The sequence below is a fragment of the Ambystoma mexicanum genome, chromosome 2p (assembly GCF_040938575.1).
Source record: "Ambystoma mexicanum isolate Mex_15411 chromosome 2p, UKY_AmexF1_1, whole genome shotgun sequence".
Classification (NCBI taxonomy): domain Eukaryota; kingdom Metazoa; phylum Chordata; class Amphibia; order Caudata; family Ambystomatidae; genus Ambystoma; species Ambystoma mexicanum.
In genome coordinates this window covers 1,370,487,993-1,370,506,278 of record NC_090923.1, presented here as the reverse complement: position 1 = coordinate 1,370,506,278, position 18,286 = coordinate 1,370,487,993, and the positions used below count along the sequence as shown (strand labels likewise).

Sequence of the window (18,286 nt, the reverse complement as noted above, 5' to 3'; positions counted from 1 at the left end):
ATATGGGGGTGGTGCAGAAGAAATTCCGGCACCCTCCCTTTTCAGCCCTCCCCCCACCATGTCAACATTATGGCCTTTCCCGTTCTTTTCATACAACCCCCATAATTCCAAGATTTTTAGCCGCTTTTCTAACTTCGAGCCCTTGTGCTTTGCAGTTATAAAGGTATGCAGGTTATCCAATATCCCTGTATCATAGGATCCCTCAATAGGCCAAGAATGTATCATTTCCCCCTTACTCTACCACAACCATTCCCTATATTTTAAAATGTTTGCCTCATAGCTGGGCAACACATGGCACAAATGATTCAACAAAGTCTCCATACTCCAGCCCAAGTTATTCAAAACATTGTTTCACAAAAACCTGGTACCGAGCCGAAGCTGTGGAATGAAAATAAAATGGCACCCAAAATTTCCCTTTTTACCCATACCCAATTCATTAGCTGCACTTCACACTCATTCACTGTACTCCCCTATACCGCAATTACCTCACTTCACTATTTACTCCAATTCTACTTCTCACTCATACACAGAAGACGGCATCTTATCAAAAACACTAGCCTGTCAATATTTCCAAGATATCCCCACTACTCAAGCATAGGAGGGGCACAATGTTTGCCACTACAGCACCGCTGCTCTCACACTCTTCATTCCTTGTAAGATTTTCTCTACTACAAAACCGTCTTTCCCCGACTACAGAAAGTTTCCCTTCACTGCCTTGACTAACCAAGAAAACTCGAGGCGAGGGGCTCTGCCCGAACAGCAATTAATAAAGAATGTCAAAGCCTACTTCAGAAAGGTATCTACGGTTGGACTTACCCTAAGATACCACTGTATCCTTCAGAGGAGGGCTCTAACCAACAAGACAAGCAAACTAAAGGGTATCAGGACAAGCTTCACACTGGGCATGCAGGGTAAACTGGGTCAAAAAATATATACAAAGGACTTACAGCACAGAACAGTTCAACCACTCTAAACATCCACTTTCTAAACCCTGCAACCTTAACTAATTTCACACTCACACTCCAAGTCTACCCTTACCCCAAAGAAGAAAGAAAACCTTAAAGAAACAACTCTTTTTACCCCTTTTCCCCCCTTACTTTACACCTCCAAACGTGTACTCACATGAACCTGAGATGCTCCAATGTGGTGCTTCGTCAAATTGTTCCACACATATAAGACGCAGCAACACATCTCCAGAGAGCCGACACACCTGGTGTCCGCAGACCTCTTTTTCACTGTGCATGGAAGACTGCTCCCCGTTGTGAGGTGCCGTAGCTGAGAGGTGTGGACAGAAGACCCCCCAACGTCTCGGAACATCTGGTCTCCTACCTGGTTCACCTGATACCCCTGAGTAGGATGCGCATTATAAATAATAAAACAAACAAACAAACGTGGGGATGGGCCTTTAATCACTATTACCCAAAACAGGCCTAGCACTTAAGAAGCGAGTACACAGTTGTACATAAAGCAATTTTATTGTTAAAAAAAACTCTGGGGAGCAGTTAGATAGTGCTGCAGGACCAAACTAACCCAAATCTCAACAAAACAACATCAGTTGGCATCTTACATACTTTTTGCAACAATTTAAAACACTCAAGATATTCTTAATTACCATCTGCCCCCAAACATGATTGGACAAAACCTCTTTTCCCAATTCTTCCATTTTCATTGGCCAGTCTTATCTTGATTATCTTGAGATCATAGTAAAAACAAACCTCTTCTTGGGATTCGCCCGTAGTAGATCATGATGTCAGTACATGGTTAAACATTGATATTGAAAACATAATTCACTGCTAGCAATAACTGGCCTAAGGTCTTTAACTTCAAGTGTGATTGCATATGGTCCGGTTACGTATTTTTGTAAATAGTGGAAGGTTTGCATAAACAGGATTTTATTTCAACTACTGATTGCCATCTCAATTTCCCAGGCTCCTCTAAACGACCTAATGTATGCGGCCACATACAGCCTCTGATGACCTGGAAGAAGACTTAACCGCCTGACACTGGCCTTGGGCTTCATGTTTATTACCACCAAACAAATGACTAACGCCCTCTAAAGATTTTAATACAAAGGGTGAGATAACATCTGTCCCCTTGCGGGACTATAAACCTTGCCCTGTTCGTACGCTGACCTTCTTACTAGGTAACTCATTCAAGAATGTCCATGCTACTTAGAATTCCTGTGTAACAGCTAACCGTGGAACAAAGCACTCCATTTTGGGGACTGAATTTGTGTTGCATTTGCAGTTTTAATATTGTATCTAATTTGTGAATGGAGGATAGCACAGGGGCAACGTGCTGGTCTAGGAAGCAAGACCAATCAGAGCAACAGAGGTTCCAATCCTGGATCCGCGTTTAGAAACGAACTCAGGTATTAAGTGTGTTATAAAAAAAAAACAATGACATAAATACATCTTTCTACGTGTGTGAAGATCTTATATGTACAATTTCTAAATGATGTTAACACTAAAAGTAACATATAATTAACTCAATTTGATTCATATGGGTTTGCAACACTGCCCCAGTTCGCCGCCATCCCCCGCCATCAATATGGTGTGTGTAGAATGAATCCCTCGTAATTTCATAAGTCTGACATTCTATTCTCAACCTAACCCTTCAGGAAGATGAGGAACAATTAGCAAGATTAAACTCACAATTTAGCTGGGCAAAGAAAGGCATCAGCTATCTGGGAGTAACATTCAAAGTGCAATCAACAAGTTATATGAGGCACATTTTCTAAAGGCGGACGCAAAATAAAAGAGGAATTCAGCAGATGGAATCCATTTTCGATTTCATGGCTGAGGAGGAACAACTGTTGAAATGGTCATAATTCCAAGAGTTTTTAACTTCTTTCAGGCATTGCTGACCGCTGTCCCCAGAGACTTTTTAAAAACAATTTTCTGGAAGAACAAGACAACCAAAGTCTCCCGTAGGATAATGACCACTCCGAAAACAAAGGAGGCCTATCCTTTCCTGATTTTGTGGCATATTACGAGGAAACCCCTATCCTGCATCATCATGGAGTGGTTTAGTAAAATCAAAGATAAAATATGGACTGCGATGGATAGAGTGCTGATGGCCAACCTCTGGACAAGGTTTTATGGATTCTAAAATAGGAGACACCAAAAAACATGTGAATGATTCAAGTAACTCCGCTTGTTGTGGATACTTGAGATTCCCTGATTTGGAAGTACGTTATCACAGCGTTCCCCCTCCCAATTTACGCCTCTGTTTAGGAATCCACAATTTTCCCTGGGTGTGGAGAAGGGGGTGTATGACAAGTGACCAGAGGCGGGAATGCCACAGGTTGAGGGATCATTTTGTAGGTGCAGATATTTAACCCTTTGAGGATTGTAAACACTTGTTTCAGGTTGGTGAAAAGAAACGACACACATACTTTTTAACAACAAGGAGGTGGCGTGTAACGATCTTATGCCATTCAAGAAGTTTCTAACTGAGTCTAGGTAAAAAGGACTTATGATATCAATCTATGAGCTGGTACAGGCGGGGACTCCTATAGAGGAATGGTTATATATGGCTACATCGAGAAGGGACCTTAGTCAAAACGTCCCCAGGAAGCAAGGGCTTTGGAAGAATATCCTCAAACAGCCACGAGCCATCCAAATGAGAGATATGTGGGACATAATAATGATGCAATGGCATTATACACCAGCTAGATTACACGCAATGTACCCACAAACATCTGAGAAATGTTGGAAGGGTTGCGGAGAGCAAGGGTCATGGTTGCATATATGGTGGAGTTGCCCAAACAATCAAAAATGTTGGGGTCAGATACATGAATCCCACCAGGGAATATTCGAATTTCCAGACCTGGTCTTCCCTGGATCATGTATCTTGGGGATATGGGAACTGGAAACAAGACCCAGGGACAAAGTGGGCAGCAGGGTGTGACGTGATGTTTGTTTGGTATGCAGTTGTAAAACCAATACAAATAAAAAAGCCAGGTCTGATAAATATAATAATTTAAAAAAAGAACATTTACTAAAAAACAAAATATTGCATCTTGGCTAACAAGTACCACCATTTCACTGTTTGGTTCAAGGGCAATCCAGGAAAACTCAACATAATTAATTCCTACTTCGATGTTGTGGGTCTCAGGTGCGTTTATTGCATTAGAAAAAATGAGATAGCTCTTTATTTTAATAATTCTTCACAGCATATCGTATCCAACAAACAATTACTTTAAGGGTGTTTTTCCAGCAGCAAGTGCACCAAATACTTATTTGAATGGGCACAACATATGCATATTTAATTGCACAAACAAAAAGCAGTTTACTCTCAGGATTCACAGATGTTATCTTTACACTAAAACAAGCACTTTACATGTCTTGCACGACAGATGGGAAATTCCAGAACACAGGGCGAATGGGGCGTGATACAGTTTCACAGTCTACACCATTATTGGCCATTATTGAGGAATTCTTGCTTTCTTCTCATGTGGTCATTACTGCTCACCTGGCAGACTCTCCGGTCCATCGTTCCCTGATCTAAGGAAGGGACAGTATGGTTTTCCGCTCATATCAGCTGACGCTATGGACTCCCATTCAGGGAATACCAACCTTAATGGTATATGAAGGAATCCCTCATACTCTCAACCTTCTTTTCTGAAGCCGACTGGCCTTTCCTCTACCTAACCAGTGTCATTGGTGAACAACATTCACCTCACTCTTTCAGGACCATATCAGCCTCCGTTATTCACAAGGCAGGCCATATCAGGGACCAAACTAGGCTGCCATCTGTGCCAGTCTTTATTCTCCTAGGCACTCTTCCCTACATCGTGACTGGCACCAGAGGAAATCGTTACCCGTCCTGTCGGTCCATCCAGGTTGTGGTTTCTCATCTCTGGACACACATTTCAGATACGCAAGTGAAATCCAGGGAACATTTCAATCTTCCACAACACACACACCTACTTGTAGCAAAACGACACTGAACACTATCAGCAGTGCTGGAGAAACTAAAATGCTACACACTCGCTTAATACATAGTACCACACTTTGTGCCAACAACAACCCTACGCTTCCCAATCATTATCCATACCTCATTTGGGTAAGGTTGGACGACAGAAGCTATACTGACACCATAAAATCCCAAGGAATACAAATGCAGAGCCACAACCCATCTCCAGTCTGCTTCTGCAACCTCATGCAAATTAGGTTACGTTTCATTTGTTCGAGACAGTGAGTGTCAGTTGATGGGCGAGGAAAAAACGCAACTCTGTCATAGCGTTTAGAGTTCCACATGAAAGCCACTGTATACATAACATGTAAAATGTCTTCACTGGCTCTTTTCTGCTATAACTGAAATTATCACTAGGAAAGTTTGAAGAAATATAGTATATCCATCATGAATACACATTGGGATACTACATATATTATAGAGTGCCTGCTTAAAGACAAACAGAAGACCCTTAGAACAGGACTCAAACCCAGAGTCCTGGCGGGAACCATGGCCTACTGGCTATCTAGTCTGTTTGCAACTAACCAAGGAGGTGCAAACCAATTTTAGCACTTGATGTATGTGCTGTGTGGTTTCCCTTCAGGAATAATTCCAGAGACAACTTGGTAGAGGCATTGGATGGGCACACGTGTCTCATGTTACGCATTTCATGGAACAGGGATCTGTGAAAAACCAGTGCAGGGTCCTCTCAGTGGTAGGTTACTGTACAGCGGTTGCACAGAGCTCCCCAGGATCTCTTTCCACGAGTGCATAGCGGGGTGGGGGTTTAATACCCAGCAGTTTAACATAAATAAATACGAGGGTATCTGTAATAGATTCATTTACGCTGGGCCAAATAAGTAAAAAATAAAAAAGCTTCACATATTAGGAAGAATTATTTGAAATATTAGTCGCCATACTATGGGTTAGTGGAAGTTATTAGGCCACAGTTAACAAATGGTGACTACCGAGTTGCAAAAATAAGACAAACGAGTTTAAATCAAACTTGCAGCTTCCCCACCTGCTGGCCTCACCTGATCGACAGACATGAGTTTAATTTAAAAAACTGTTTTTCTCTGAGGACAGGCCCAATGTTCAGGTGACAGCACTTGTGTCCCTGGGTTGAACTTTCTTCAGCAAGAAGGAAAGCCCACCTCTGTAGTGGGCAGGCAAGTGTTGGTTACCTACCCCTCCCATGGGCTGGTACCTTCCCGATTTCCAATCCCCCACCAAGGAAGGAAACTTGTCAATAATATTGTGCCTAGAAGATAAGCGGTCGGGATATGCATAGGAGACCCTTATTGATGGTTGGGGCAGCATTTCATTCAGGTATGCCCAGATGTCTGCTCTGCCTTTCCCAGGCAATACATCACAGCTGTGTGCGTGTACAACACACACCCTTTCGGTAGAGGGGCCTGAATTTGTGGTAGCTGTATTCAGCTAAAAAGCGTTTGAGGGATTTTCAGGCACCTACGTTTCCAGGAACTCAACTGAAGGATAACACTTAAATATGAAAAACGAACTATTGATACGGAGCAGAGTTGAAGCTTCGTGCTGGAGTCAGAGAGTAGTTTGCAGTTTTGCAGCAGTGCTGTATTCGTAAGTACATTCACAGAGGTCCGACTTGCTCCCAAACACGAAGCAAAACCTACACCATGCACCCACTCCAACACTCGCTATTCGTCTAGATCCTTGGTCTTTGGAACAGGGTGCCTGCTTAAATTCCGGAACCAGACAGTCCCTCAATGAAACCTTTTTCCATCACATAACCGAGTTGAAAACTGGACAAAGTTTTAAGTTAATCAACATGGAAATGGGCTGCTTAAAACCCGCTTTTGTAGAACCCTTGCCTTAACAGGAACAGATGTGTTGGTGTTTGGCATGGACTCCCAGGACTGATAGAGCGAACATTTACTGTGGCAGCAGCATCTCGAACAGGAGCAGCTGTCCATAGTACAGTGTGATGTGTCCGGTCCGGTTAATGCTCGTTTACCGAAACCGGGATGTGGGGGTTACTGTGAAGATGTTACTAGTCCACGCCAGATTTCACACTAAAGAGGGTTTAAAAAAAGCCTTTTTGCAAATGTATATAACATTGCACATATTTTCAATTTACGCCATAGGGAAATTAAGTTAGTGACCCAGAATTTCACGATTCTTGGTAATAAAATGGATACAGCTGTGCATTTCTGTCACAGTGGAGTCCAGGGACATATGTTTAAGAATAGTGTAAAACAGTGGTTCTGAAGCAGTTGGCATCTGTCCTTCAAGTTGTTTAATTCAAGTGAGTAAACGCAGCTTTTACATGGAAGCGTAGGCACAGAAAAGAGTATCCTCTTTTTTTTTTAATGTAGCTGCAGACCGCATCACGTGACTGGCTCAGGACGCTCTTGAATCTGACCAGAGATTCCAATCCATCCATCTCGAATTACGTTTCCATTTTTTTTTCCGGGTCACTGATTCTTCACATTTAAGCGGCTGATCAATGATGTTTAAATTCACTTGGATAGTATAGAGAGACCTTTTACAAAACCAACAAATAGGATGACCATCAACTGGATGGACCAGAATGGCTCCAGGTTTACTGGAGAGTGTAAAGGACACGGGTTCGGTATACCCATGGACAGGATTATTCATGTAAGACCATATTCATGAGGTTACTCACTTCTCTCAGTATTATTTTAACACGCATGAGAAGCAGTTAGTAACGAGTACATTGCTTGAAAATTAGCAAGAATGTAGACGTCAGAGTAGTTAATATAAAGAGTCGTAGTAATGTTACATAGTATACCTGCGCCCTTTTTTTGTACATATGAAGTTTAATATCTTTGCCATAATGCACAAGTACATTCAAGGCAACGCACATATGTACATTTAGAACAGACGTCCACTTACAGTTCCTACACTCTAGTTACGCCATGACCCTAGTAGCATGCAAGAACTGGTAGCAAATCCGTTTGCCATGTAGCTGTAAGACAATGCAACTACCTTCCAAGTGAACTACACTGTCCGCGAAATCGTACGGAGATTGCCATCATGAGGTCATTATGGAAGTTATATTTTGGTCTACTGTTAAGTGTGCTTGCAGTGGGACCCTCCAATGGAGAAAAGAATGAATGCTGGGTGACTGACCCCACAGGTAAGACCTAGCAGGAGTGGTCGGACTCTGTTGCCCTTCCCGGCCTGTACCTCTCATACACTGCTCCATACCCAGCACCAAAAATGTGGCATCAGTGGGTGCTTGAGATAGCAGGATGAACTTCCCAGTTAGGAGTCACTGCTTATGGTACGTTTTACAGGACCACTCTTGTACCACTCAGCGCCTTGCACCCAAGTGACAATCAACTGGCATACAAAGGGACAAGCTGAAAGAATAGGGTCAAGAAAGTTGAACCGAGATCCACATTCTCTCATGTGCTTTTAAATTACCATGGGGGGATAAATGTACATTTACTGTCTGAAAGGGACACCTTACGACCGACATTAACTGCAGCATCAGACCTGGGTTACGAGTAGCCACTTGTCAATGGAGAACATGAGAGGGCCCTAACTTGGAAAAAGTATCTTTCACTTGCACATTAAATTCTTAAGGACGTTCCAAACTTCTAAGGAGGGCTGCTACTTGCTCAGCAGGAGTGAATCTTTCTAAAGGGCAGGCAAGCTCGGAGGTTACCACACTGCAAGGCCATGGATCTGTAAAACACTGCCAGTTATACAGAAATTGAGAATTAGGCTAGTATCTCAGTGCAGCGCATGTGAAACTACTCCCATTGTGCTGTTTCTTTCACGGTTTAGCACTGCCCAAACGCAACTTCAACATGCTGCTCACGTGCAGCCACGTGCCCTTTCTATCGCTGCACAACTATAAACATTGCCCCCATAACATTTCCTACCACTGGCCATAAGGGCATGCCATCAATCACCACCGAGGGGGATCCTCATACGTACTGGTGACCAGGGAGACACTTGCGACCTCTCTCTCCATTCTGCCTGCTCAACGCACCACTAGGCATGTGACACCTCAGAATCCTGCTACTCTCCAAGCATTTATATGCAGGTGCAATATACACGGAATGGGTAACAACCTACACATAGCCCAGCGTCTAGGGGCAAGGAGTCTGACTAGAACATTCCTTCTTGGTTTACGGAAGTCTGTGGCACATAGACTCCAGTCAGTTAGCTGCGTCAACAACTGGATAGGGACAGGAGGAGGCAATTCAGTAACGAAAGTCTTTGTGGGTACATATGTATCTACTTGCCACCTTTCTCAAAGAGAGGGTCTCATTCAAGAAGCAAGCATTCATGGGAGAATACCACTTTACCTTGTGGAAAAGCAGCAGGTGGAAATACCAAATGCAAAAACATCAACTTCGACAATTTCTACAAGTGGAGGCAAAACATTCCCATCACCTGTCCCTCAGAGAAAGCTTGGTTTTGGGACCATTCATCGTAGTCCTGTAATGACCAGAAGCGACTGATGGTTCCAACAGGTGGTCAACTTGTAAGAAAGCCCCAGTACCCAAGAGCTGACTGACTACGATCAGGGCGAGCCTTTTGCATGAGTCAGTACTAGAGTGAGGTTACTCAACTTGCAATTTATGTTCACAATGTGGGCTGTATTGCGCTACAGTTATTCGTATAGATCCAAATAATTGAATTGCGCCGTTGCCAAAGCCACACACTTCGGCACTCTCCTTCACCCCATAGAACCAGCCAGTATGTGGCACTAGGGATCAAAATGCCGCATCTCTGTGCAGCACTGTCTGTAATCTCTGCTGCCCTTGGGAGGGTACATTGTAAGCTTAGTGGAATGCAGCCATTAGTTGAGACAAGGAATGACGTTGGCTTTATGGAGTCAGTGTTAGGTTTCACTGGCACCTCAGGCAAACGATGGTGTTGGGTTCCATGAAGACCTTATAGGAAGAGGGAGTGGATTGTGGGAGGAGTTCCAAGTGATAGACCAGATTGCATCTTAAGGTGGCACGGCTGCTGTAGCTATTAGCTGACAACTGGGAGATGTCTCATCTAGTCATGACACCCAAATCAGAATTAAAGCATCAAAACCAGGGGCCTACAAAGAGGAACCTAATCATCCATTTCTTTCAGGGGGGTGCTGTGGTGAGACGTATATATAACTTGTACCCTTCTCTCCATAACATGCTATCCTTCAACCCAGACGTGCCCCCATAATTCAGAAAAGAACTCAAGACCCACCTCTTCAAGGAGCCTCTCCTCCTCAACACATAGGCCATCAAGATCCCCGTGGCACCTGACTCGCTAGACGCCATCCACCCCTCTCATCCCCACCACCTTGTACAGCTGTACCCCTACTGTGTCTCTCTGTATCCTATCCCCGCGGTATATATGTTCTTTTGTTACCATTGGAAAGCACTCCGTTGTGCATCTGTAGTGTTGTATACCGGTTATATATCATGTTGCTTCTCTAAGTTAGGTCTGCGATCAATAAATACCATAATAAGAACTATTGTATAATACAGGATTACTGTATCCTCTTGCATATGCTGGTTCCCATCCAGCTGTGCACTAGGGATGTCTATGCACAATACATACATCCTAAAGGCAAAACCAAGAGGGGTCAGCCTCCGAGAAGTGAATCCTGTAGGGCCAGCATTCCCGAGCCTGGTGGCCTGCAACATAAACAGGAGCCCAGGAAGCAGTATCTGCTTCTACACTGTTCCACAATTGCCTCGCTCTATTATCCTTTACCAAAAAATATAAGTGTAATGCGTCCAAGACTTCTTTCTAGGTTATTTACTGATGCGTTTGTGAAAATAAATAAGTTTCAGTAGAAAGCTCTGGCCTTTACGTGCTGTTCATTTAGGAAATTGTGTGATGTTCCTTCTTCACGTGGGGTTCATTGAAACCAGCAGAGCGCAGACCAATAAAGTGATGCATTATGTGAAATGAGTCCTTGTACTCGTTTGTTTTTCATGCGATTCGCCATTGATCCATTCCGGCATAGTAAGCCCCTAACCCGTACTCTTGCATATAGTTGCACAGGCCGTGCATAGAGCTGGCCTTTGAAAGCGGCCTTTCCTATTGTCGTCTATTCGTTACGCTGGAGAGGGCGTCCCAGTAACCCGTAGAAAGAGATGCAGCTGTGTAGGGGCACACAATGAAATGACTGGAGAACTAGAGTCACCAACATGTGGAGAACTGGGCAATATCTGGCTGTGCCAAGACCTCATAATGCTTTCAACAGCCCATAGTGCAACCATTACATTTCCAATATAATCCTTCTGGAATCGTGATCTTCTCTGACAGGCATGCCATGGCTCTGAAAGTGTGCATTTATCTCCAAAGTAACACCAGGCCATGGTCGTCTTTGCAGCAAAAAAACTTAAAGGGCCCCTATCGTCAGGACTGTAGGAAATAGTAAAATGCTGGTGTGTGGGGCCAGGCGGTCAGGGAACAATCTGAGGTCGAGATGTGAATGCTGGGCCAAGACTGGACACATGTTAGGTTTATCAGGTATGTGGGAATGCGTCTATTACAAGTTATATCCCACTAGTCAGAAGTAACAAGGCCACCAGTGCGCTTGTACTTGGTTTCCCAAATCCAACGTATTGATTCGGAGGATGCTGTGCGTGTTCACCACTACTTCCCGTTGCCTGGCCTTAGGATTGGAGCCTCACAAATACATTTTTAACGATACATCCTTACACAATTAAATGGGTAGTTCTTTTATTAGTGGTAGACGGCAACCAGTCTCCCTAAATTAGCGCTGTATGGGTGATCAGAACCTCGGGGGTTGCATCTGAAGATGGCCTTCCCTGGAGATAATTAAACCTGTTGCTCCCTTATTGTATTGTCAGGTGTTTTGCCATATCAGTTTGCTCTTCAGGGGAAAGCGAGGGGGGGGGGGCGGCTAAGAGAGAATGTGGTTGTTTTTCATTGCCTACTTTTACTTTACTAACCACAACTGAGACAATATGTGTTCAAATGCCTACACAGTAGGCTCGGCTCATATCCCAGTTTCACCACTTAAGTGTGACCATGTGCAAATTAGTTTCTCCTACTGGGCTTGGTCTGCCAGTGTTCCAAGTTAGTAAAAAATATTAATTTTACAATGTATAATAATAATGACCATTAATATGCATGCCATAATGGTTGATCTATTGCCTTAATCAGGGCACATTCTTTAAATGTACCTTTCCATGATGTACTAATTTATCTAAAACGGATTCCACACAATGCAGGTCTCTAGCAGCACAGTGCCTCACACATCCCAGAATGGCCCTGTGTGAAGAAGCCTAGCGTCCCAATGTACAGTAGCTGGCCCGGTCAGTAACCACCACTTCTGAGTCATCTTTATCGAGAGAACTTTGCCAGGACACAATTTCAGACTGAAACACAGCGGACGCTCTCTAGTATGGTATCATAGGAATCAAGATCGTGCCATCCTTCACTATTCATGACCGAAGCAAAAGGAGACTGGTGCTGAAAATCGATCTAGAACATCGACTGCATAGGTTAATATTGGCTACGAGTTCAGAAGGCTATTTCGGTCTCTGAGGTCTACTGCCTCTTAGAGTTTGCATCTCTTTAACGGTCAGAGCTAAATCATTCCACTTTTAACAGCGGCATACATTTTGATTGTGTCTTGTTTGTAGCACGATCAAAGAGTTATGTTTTAAGGAAATAACTCTGACCGGGTACTGCTGGATTTGCCGATGGGAATATTAGGTCATTATGCTGCATCTCACTCCCACATTGCCACCGCTAGAGAGGGACCCAGTTGTTCGGCCACTGCTTCCGAGGGTGAGCGCTGGAGTCTCAGGAGCCCAATTCTTTCAAACAACGTTACAAGTGAATACTGTGACATGGTACCTGGGAAAATAATACATTCAATAGGCTCGCCAGTCTTCCTTTGCTAGCATTCCAAGTGTCTATTGCATACACAGTCCCCCAGGATTTACTTGGAACACAAATGTGTTCAATTAAAACAAGCATAGAAAAAGCCAACAGTTTTGTTGGCTTTGCAGGGTGAAAATATGTTTGCGTTCATGCACACAGACACACTTAAGCAAATGGTGATACGTCGAGGAGAAAGCAGAAGAGGTGGAGATACAGGGAGAGTGAATATATGAATGCAGGGATTGAAGAGTGAAAGAGTGAGGGAGCATGTGCAGGAATGATTAGGAGGATATATGAAAGAGTAAGGGAATGCCACTGGAAAGATGACAACGATTTTAACGATTTATGAATTCAAGTTTGAGAGCATATGATAGTGTGAGGATTAATGGATGACTAAGGCTGTGCAAATGTCAATGAAAACACATCTGCCTTACTAGTGCTCCAGTATCCACTCCTTCTGTACATGTATGGCACTGAGATTTTTTTTTTTTTTTAAAGGGGAACATTCTGTGTGTGCTTTAGTTGGAATTGTTTGCCATTACTGTCAAAAGTCCCAGATGACTGAAGTCTGATGGCAAAGTGTTTGTTTTGCACTGCATGTTTTGCTTGAAGACCGTGCCTGTTTTGTGCTCAATTCTTTATTGGCTTGGAGCACGCATAGCATGGCTGCCTCACGGTTTCACCAGATAATCAATGACTAATTGGAAGTGATGATTCAGCTCGTCCCACCTTAGCGTTAGCCAGTCACAGCGAGGAGTTCCCTGGCTTCATCGCTTGGAAACCTGAAGTAGGCGAGGCAAGAAGACATAGGTTTGCAATTACCTCATGATTTTTCAGTAAAGGAAATGGCCCAAAACACAGACAGACAAACAAAAACTCAAAGGATAAAGCAATGATTGACCCACAGCAGTATGCACTGAATCTTTATACGGATACCTGGGCCCACTTTCTTTCAGAACATGTCTGCTTTGAAGGCACATACATGTATATTGGCCTGATGTTCATGGGATAGACCCACTAGTTTGATTTTTCTGCTGGGACCACAGAGTTTACCATGAAATTGTTGGCGACAGCAAGCTTTGCTTTCTTTTCAATTACTTCTTTTCTATGAAGCTGGAAAAGTTGACTGCATCTGTATTTGCAGTTGCTCAGTTTATTTTTTCTTTTTGCAAGTTCTATTGCATAGTGTGGACTTGAGAAGACTTCCCAAATAATCTGTCAGGTTTACATCATGTTCAGTGTGCTGACACAGTCATACATGTGTTTGAACGTCCCTCAGTGCAGAAACGTGATGAACATATTTAGATCTTAAAGTCATTTTCTGCTGATGTTGTACCGGAAGACAGATCCAATTGAAAGTGTCACTGGAAAGAGCAGTGTTAACAAGGGGATATTGGTTAGAAGCTTCCAATAAACCACCACACGGTATCAACTTCTGAACAAGATCTTCTAATCGAGCCTTAAATGGCTTGATGTGCCAAGGAGGAATTGTTTGTGTCTTTTCCCTTCAATAGAAGAAAACAAACATCATTGCTTTCTCTGGAGGATTGAACCTTGGCAAACCATGGCTGGTGTTTGTGCATGGTCATTTTGCTCTTTATCTCTCAGTGATTCAGGTGAGTGCTCAACCCACAAGACTTCATGCAGATGCTGGCTTTCCCTTGAGCACCGCAGCCGAGGTCCCTGTTCACTCTGCACTTCAGATGGGCACCTGCAGCTACCATGCGAAGAAAGAGAACAAAGGCGGTAGAACGAGAGAGATGTGGTACAGGCCAGGCAGACATGCCCGCCTCAGGAGCAGGCTGATGCCATGTGCCATGGGGTCGATACCCCAGTTGGGCCAACTCTATCCTTCATCCTCCTTAGGGTCGATAAATTGAGCACGAGGAGTGGGTAAAAAAAAAAGTGACAACAATCATTACAGAGCTTAGTACCTGGAGGAATCTGGCACAAAGCACTATATAAAATCACCAAATTATTAATATATTGTGCACTTATTTTCAGATATGGGAGGGGAGGGTACTGTGAATGGAGAGACAGGTTTGTTCATCGAATTAGGGTCTCCGTGAAGTTGCCATGTAAGGGTCAAGGCAAAGACCTGATTGGATGAATGCCCTACAGGAAGGAAACAGCAAGCCCACATACTTTATACAGTTACAGAAATCCGAAAGTCCATTTACATAAGAATACTTAGACAAAGTTGACTCCACCATCTTTCAGCCAGAAGCAAAAATGATTACCCAGGTACGACTGCCTGCCACAGGAGGGCATGGGAACTGTATACTTGGGGATTTGTGGTTACATTTCCAGTGTGAATTTGATGTAGCAGGATTAAGCACACTTGAAAGCAAGTCGCCCCTCTATTGAGGGTGCCAACACAAGAAACGCTGTGCACAATCAAACCTGAATAACGACATGGCTCTAGAGTAGGTGCACAGAAACGTCAGGGTTCGAAACATGCTCTGTTTGTGCACTGCTATTTCAGTGAGAAATCCAAGGAGTTTAACTGTGCCGTGCTAATAGCATGTGCGTGTCTGTGTGAAGGTGGCAACTTGTATAAGCACCACAGGCTGGGTATTCTGTCCATTTGCCACTGGCACTAACTGCATGAACACCTTCGGCCCCTGCGACAGTGGGAGGGGGGGGGGGGTTGCTTTTGTCATGTGGCCTCAAAGGCCCACACCAACTCTGCCAGCAAGACTCAACCTGTCCAAGCTGGGTGGGGGTGGTGGAACATCCCTCAGCCTCGAAGTGCTGGAGGCGAGAAGTCTAGGATGGAGATTTTAGGGGTGTTGGGGTATGCAATCTATAAATGGCATTGAAGGCTGCTCCTGCAAGTACGTGCTGGCAATGCTAACACGCATTAGCAGCAACGTGTTATGCTAGCACCCATTTCAAATGAAAGAACTGAAATGCCCTGACTGTATTTAGCACTACATTTATTTTCCAGAGACCGGACCCCAGCAGCTCAAAAATGCTTAGTGGACGAATGGTACCATATCCTCTCAACTCAGGCATGCAGGGGAGGGAGATATGCCACAGCCATAATTCCTGAACTCCTGTCTGACTACGTTTTGCAATTTGCCTAATTTAGCAGAATGTATCCTCTACAGAAACAAGCAAAACATTTGTTATGCAAGATTGAACTTTAGTACCAGTTCCTTTATCTTATAGGGACATTCACTTGTAACACTTGCTTTATGCAGGGCATTAACCAAGTGCAATGGAGTCAGACTCTAAGGAAACAAACATGACTCGGTGTCTAGTTATGTTGGGAATGACAATAGAAACCTTTTAAGAAATGCAGCATCAGCCACTTTGTTTAAGGTGACAATTGAGAAACGGTTTGGACGGGTTTGTCAATATAATATGGGCCTGTTATCAGCACCTTTGAACACGCGCAGAACATGGGAATTACAGTAACTGAAGCAAGTGTCTGTGGAAGTAAGCCTGTAAGTAGAAAAGTAATAACAGAAATAGGGGGGACCAAAAACACTACGGTGTCATCAATCGCTGTATCCACACCTTCACTGAATGACACCAGATGTTCTTAAAAAACATACCACGTACACAACTTCAGCGTGCCAAATTTCCCGTTAGGCTCTGTAGCCAGGCCTAAGAGGCAGCAACAAGGTACCTCCTCAGCACTGTAAATGCTGAATAATTTCGAACTGTACCCAAAGCATGGGACGAAGGTTAGACCTGAAAATTCTAAATAAATACTTAATTTCTCGTTGCTAATATTATGCGAGTACTCATTAGTTTGGCGTGAAATCCACAGTAAGTGTCAGACTGGGAAGGTGAATACGATGCATTCAGTGCGACTAGCTAGCCTTTCTATGCAGTTGTAGCAGATGTTTGCTCTAATCGGGAGTAGGAAATGCACGTACATTATAGACACTCTATTAGGCATGCTAAATCGATCTACTGTGAAAGGCCGTCGGAAAACAAACATTTCATTTTTCACGGGGCATGTCTTCTGTAGTACTGAAGACTCGATTCTGAAAATAATCCACAAGTGGGAATTCAAACCCAACTTCGCCTCTTTTTATCCAAATACAATACGTTACAGCTTGAATCCTGGGGTTACTCCGAGGGCAAGGCACTTCCTTCGCTGATCCCAACCCATGTTCTGAGCTGTGGAGACTTAGGAGGTCTTGACCTTCCTCTCTTTTCTGGCTCTGGAAGCCATGAGACTGAAGAAGGCTCTGGGAGCAAGTGTTCGCAGATAAACAGCCAGTGTGGGCAACAGCCCGGCCAGAAGTACATCCTTCTTCTTTTCACCTATTGCAGAGAAGACGGCGAGGGCGACATCTGCGGGAGTCATGCCTTGTGCGGTATTCTTGTCCATAACTATTAAAGACAAAAAAGGTAACACATTATAATATGAGTGAAAACATTAATTTTACAAAACCCTAACCTGGTGGATCATGTACAATTAGAAAATGGGTGTTTCGTTTACGGCATTGACAGTTACATTCACATTTGAGTCTCTCCAGTTTCAAACTTGTAGGACAATTCCTGTCCGACATAGGGAACCAGAAACTGCTCTTTAAAGCCATATAAAAGCCGAATTAACTGTGTGGGACGATGCATAATCCTAATTTATTGGCTATCACGGTTTGCTGTTTCACAGTGTTGTAAATATTATAAGTTACTCACCGTAGGGACTACATACTCCTAGTCCATTGTCCCCTTTCCTCCATACTGTATGAGGGTCCCTCGCTAGTGATTAGAACGGAACCTTTTTCACCAGAAAAATAGGTTTTCCTCTTTAAATTTAGTTGCGCGTGGAGGCGCGGACCCGGGAGCATGCGCTACCTTGGCCCCACCCACAGACGCCACACCTCTGTCACTGTTGACATATGGCCTTAGGCTATATTATATCTGCCTAATGACACAAGGGGGAGGATGGTGGGATGTACGGAGGAAAGGGGACTATGGACTAGGAGTATGATAGTCACTACAGTGAGTAACTTTTAATTACTCCTACATCCCGTCCCCTTTCCTCCATACTGTATGGGCGATTACCACTGGTTGAAGCCCGGGGAGGAGAGACGATGCAACTCCTAAGAAAACAAGTTTTTCAGGCCATAGCGTGTCTGATCTAGCAATGGTGTCTAAGCAATTATACTTACAAAAGGCTGAGGGGGTAGCCCAAGTGGCTGCCCTGCTGGTTGTCTGCCATGGCACAAACAGCTTTGGAAGGCCACTGCTGTTGCTTTGGTTCTAGCCGCATGAGCGTAATATTTGCTGGTAACTTCATACATTGCCCTTCGTAGGCTTCCTGGATGGCCATAACCATTGCCCTAGCTTCCGAGGCCTTTGAGGCCCGATACCCTGGTTTTGATCGGTCGAAAGTAATAAACAGGGCATCCGATTTGCAGAACCTCTTAGTCCCGTCAAGGTAGAATCGCAGCGCTCTCCTGACGGAGCCAATGTAACACCT

General features: G+C 43.9%; 1 protein-coding gene across 6 annotated transcripts in view; it reads right to left on the bottom strand.

The window, feature by feature from the left end:
* Positions 1-1,456: 1,456 nt before the first annotated feature.
* Positions 1,457-18,286, bottom strand: part of DHRS7B (dehydrogenase/reductase 7B) — a 461,566-nt gene continuing 444,736 nt past the window's right edge. For all 6 annotated transcript variants that reach the window (XM_069645759.1, XM_069645761.1, XM_069645758.1 and 3 more), the window contains one exon: positions 1,457-17,190. In XM_069645759.1, coding sequence (XP_069501860.1) covers positions 16,985-17,190 — 206 coding nt within the window. In that variant the 3' untranslated portion in view covers positions 1,457-16,984. The remainder of the gene's footprint in view (positions 17,191-18,286) is intronic.